Raw genomic sequence first — 1,500 nt, forward strand, 5'->3', positions numbered from 1 at the left:
TGATGACTATGTTCAAGAACATCAAAATTTTTTTTAACAAATCATTCCTATATTGAATTTTATTACTGCAAGATATATATATTTTATTGTTATTGTTATAAAAAATTGTAAAGTTTATGTTTTTGATATTTAAAAAAAAAAATAATACTAAATAAATTATGGATATTTTTGTAAAAAATGGTGTTTATTTTAATTCATTACAATTATGGGGTACAATGTCGCTACAAAATCATATTGATCTGTTTCAAAATTCGGAGATGATTTACCCAGAATATTTTAATGTGAGTATTGTTTGATAAGATCTGTTTAGAAAATTGTAGCCAAATATTTTTATAGATGGAATTTTATCAACTTATGGAGGCATGTCGTTGGAGTATACCTACAAAGTTAATCGACACATTACGGTATTCTTATTTAGAAGTTGATGATTGCTTTCATATTGCTGCATTTATAGTAAGAAATTGTTTGGATGCAATCTTATTTGTAAATTATGCGAAAAAGTTCAACTACTTTAAAAGAGATTTCAATCAGTTTGAAATATTACTAAATGAATGTTGTGATGATCTTATCCATGGAAGTAACTTGAGAAAAAATTGGGGTACATACGATATCCGTCGAAAACAATGGATTGGTGATAGTGCTAGACATGATGAGAGAATGTTTTTATGGTATCAACAAATAGATCCTGAAATTCTCTGTAGAATGCTATACCAACAAATGGATGGTGGAAATATACCGAAATGGTTCGAGCCATGGATATGTGTTACAAATTGTAATGAAATAGACAGATGTGATTGTGGAAGAAATAGTGATCATCATGATTGTATATAGAAATAAAAACATGAATATAATTGTCTATGATAAGTTTTTTTTTAAAATGTGTTTATATTTACAATAAAAAACACCTATAATTTAATTAATCATCGTTTTGTTTTATCTATGAAATGACCTCACCACCTTATTTTCAGGTTATAAATACACCTTGTTTGTGATAATTATATTCGCACCATCAAGTAATTTTGAGTAATAAACATGAATCAAAAAACATTTGTATAACAACAATATTTTTATATTGTTTTGTGTTAGTTAAAAATTGCTTCAATATAATTTCATGAACCTAGTCTAATATATATTCATATTAAAAAATACATCTCCTTTTTTAAAACACAAATATGTTCACAAAAGCGGTCCACTATGACAAAATTTTTTTGTTACAAGTATGTTCGCAAAAACTTTCCACTATAAAAGGAGACTTTTTTTATCAATATATGAATCATGTAAAGAGTCGAACCCTAACCACCTGACTTTAACGTTAGATCCATGTTTAGCTAAGACCTTTTCCACTAAATAAATGTTTGTTTTGTGTTAAATACATCAGAAATTTCAGAATAAAAAATCATTTTATAAAATCTATGTATTTTTATTTTTAAATATTTATAATACAACACTGTTTTTTAAATAAGATACTTACAATAAAAAAAAAAAAATTTTTACAATGTG

The 1,500-nt window shown here is 25.3% G+C and overlaps 1 protein-coding gene across 1 annotated transcript; it reads left to right on the plus strand.

Annotated features, from left to right (window-relative positions):
* Window positions 1–215: 215 nt before the first annotated feature.
* Window positions 216–831, plus strand: LOC123304867. Its single transcript, XM_044886430.1, has 2 exons — window positions 216–281; window positions 337–831. The coding sequence occupies exons 1-2, from the start codon at window positions 216–218 to the stop codon at window positions 829–831; spliced, it is 561 nt and encodes a 186-aa protein (XP_044742365.1).
* The last annotated feature ends 669 nt before the right edge of the window (window positions 832–1,500 follow it).

Source organism: Chrysoperla carnea, unplaced genomic scaffold (assembly GCF_905475395.1).
Source record: "Chrysoperla carnea unplaced genomic scaffold, inChrCarn1.1, whole genome shotgun sequence".
NCBI classification, from domain to species: Eukaryota; Metazoa; Arthropoda; class Insecta; order Neuroptera; family Chrysopidae; genus Chrysoperla; species Chrysoperla carnea.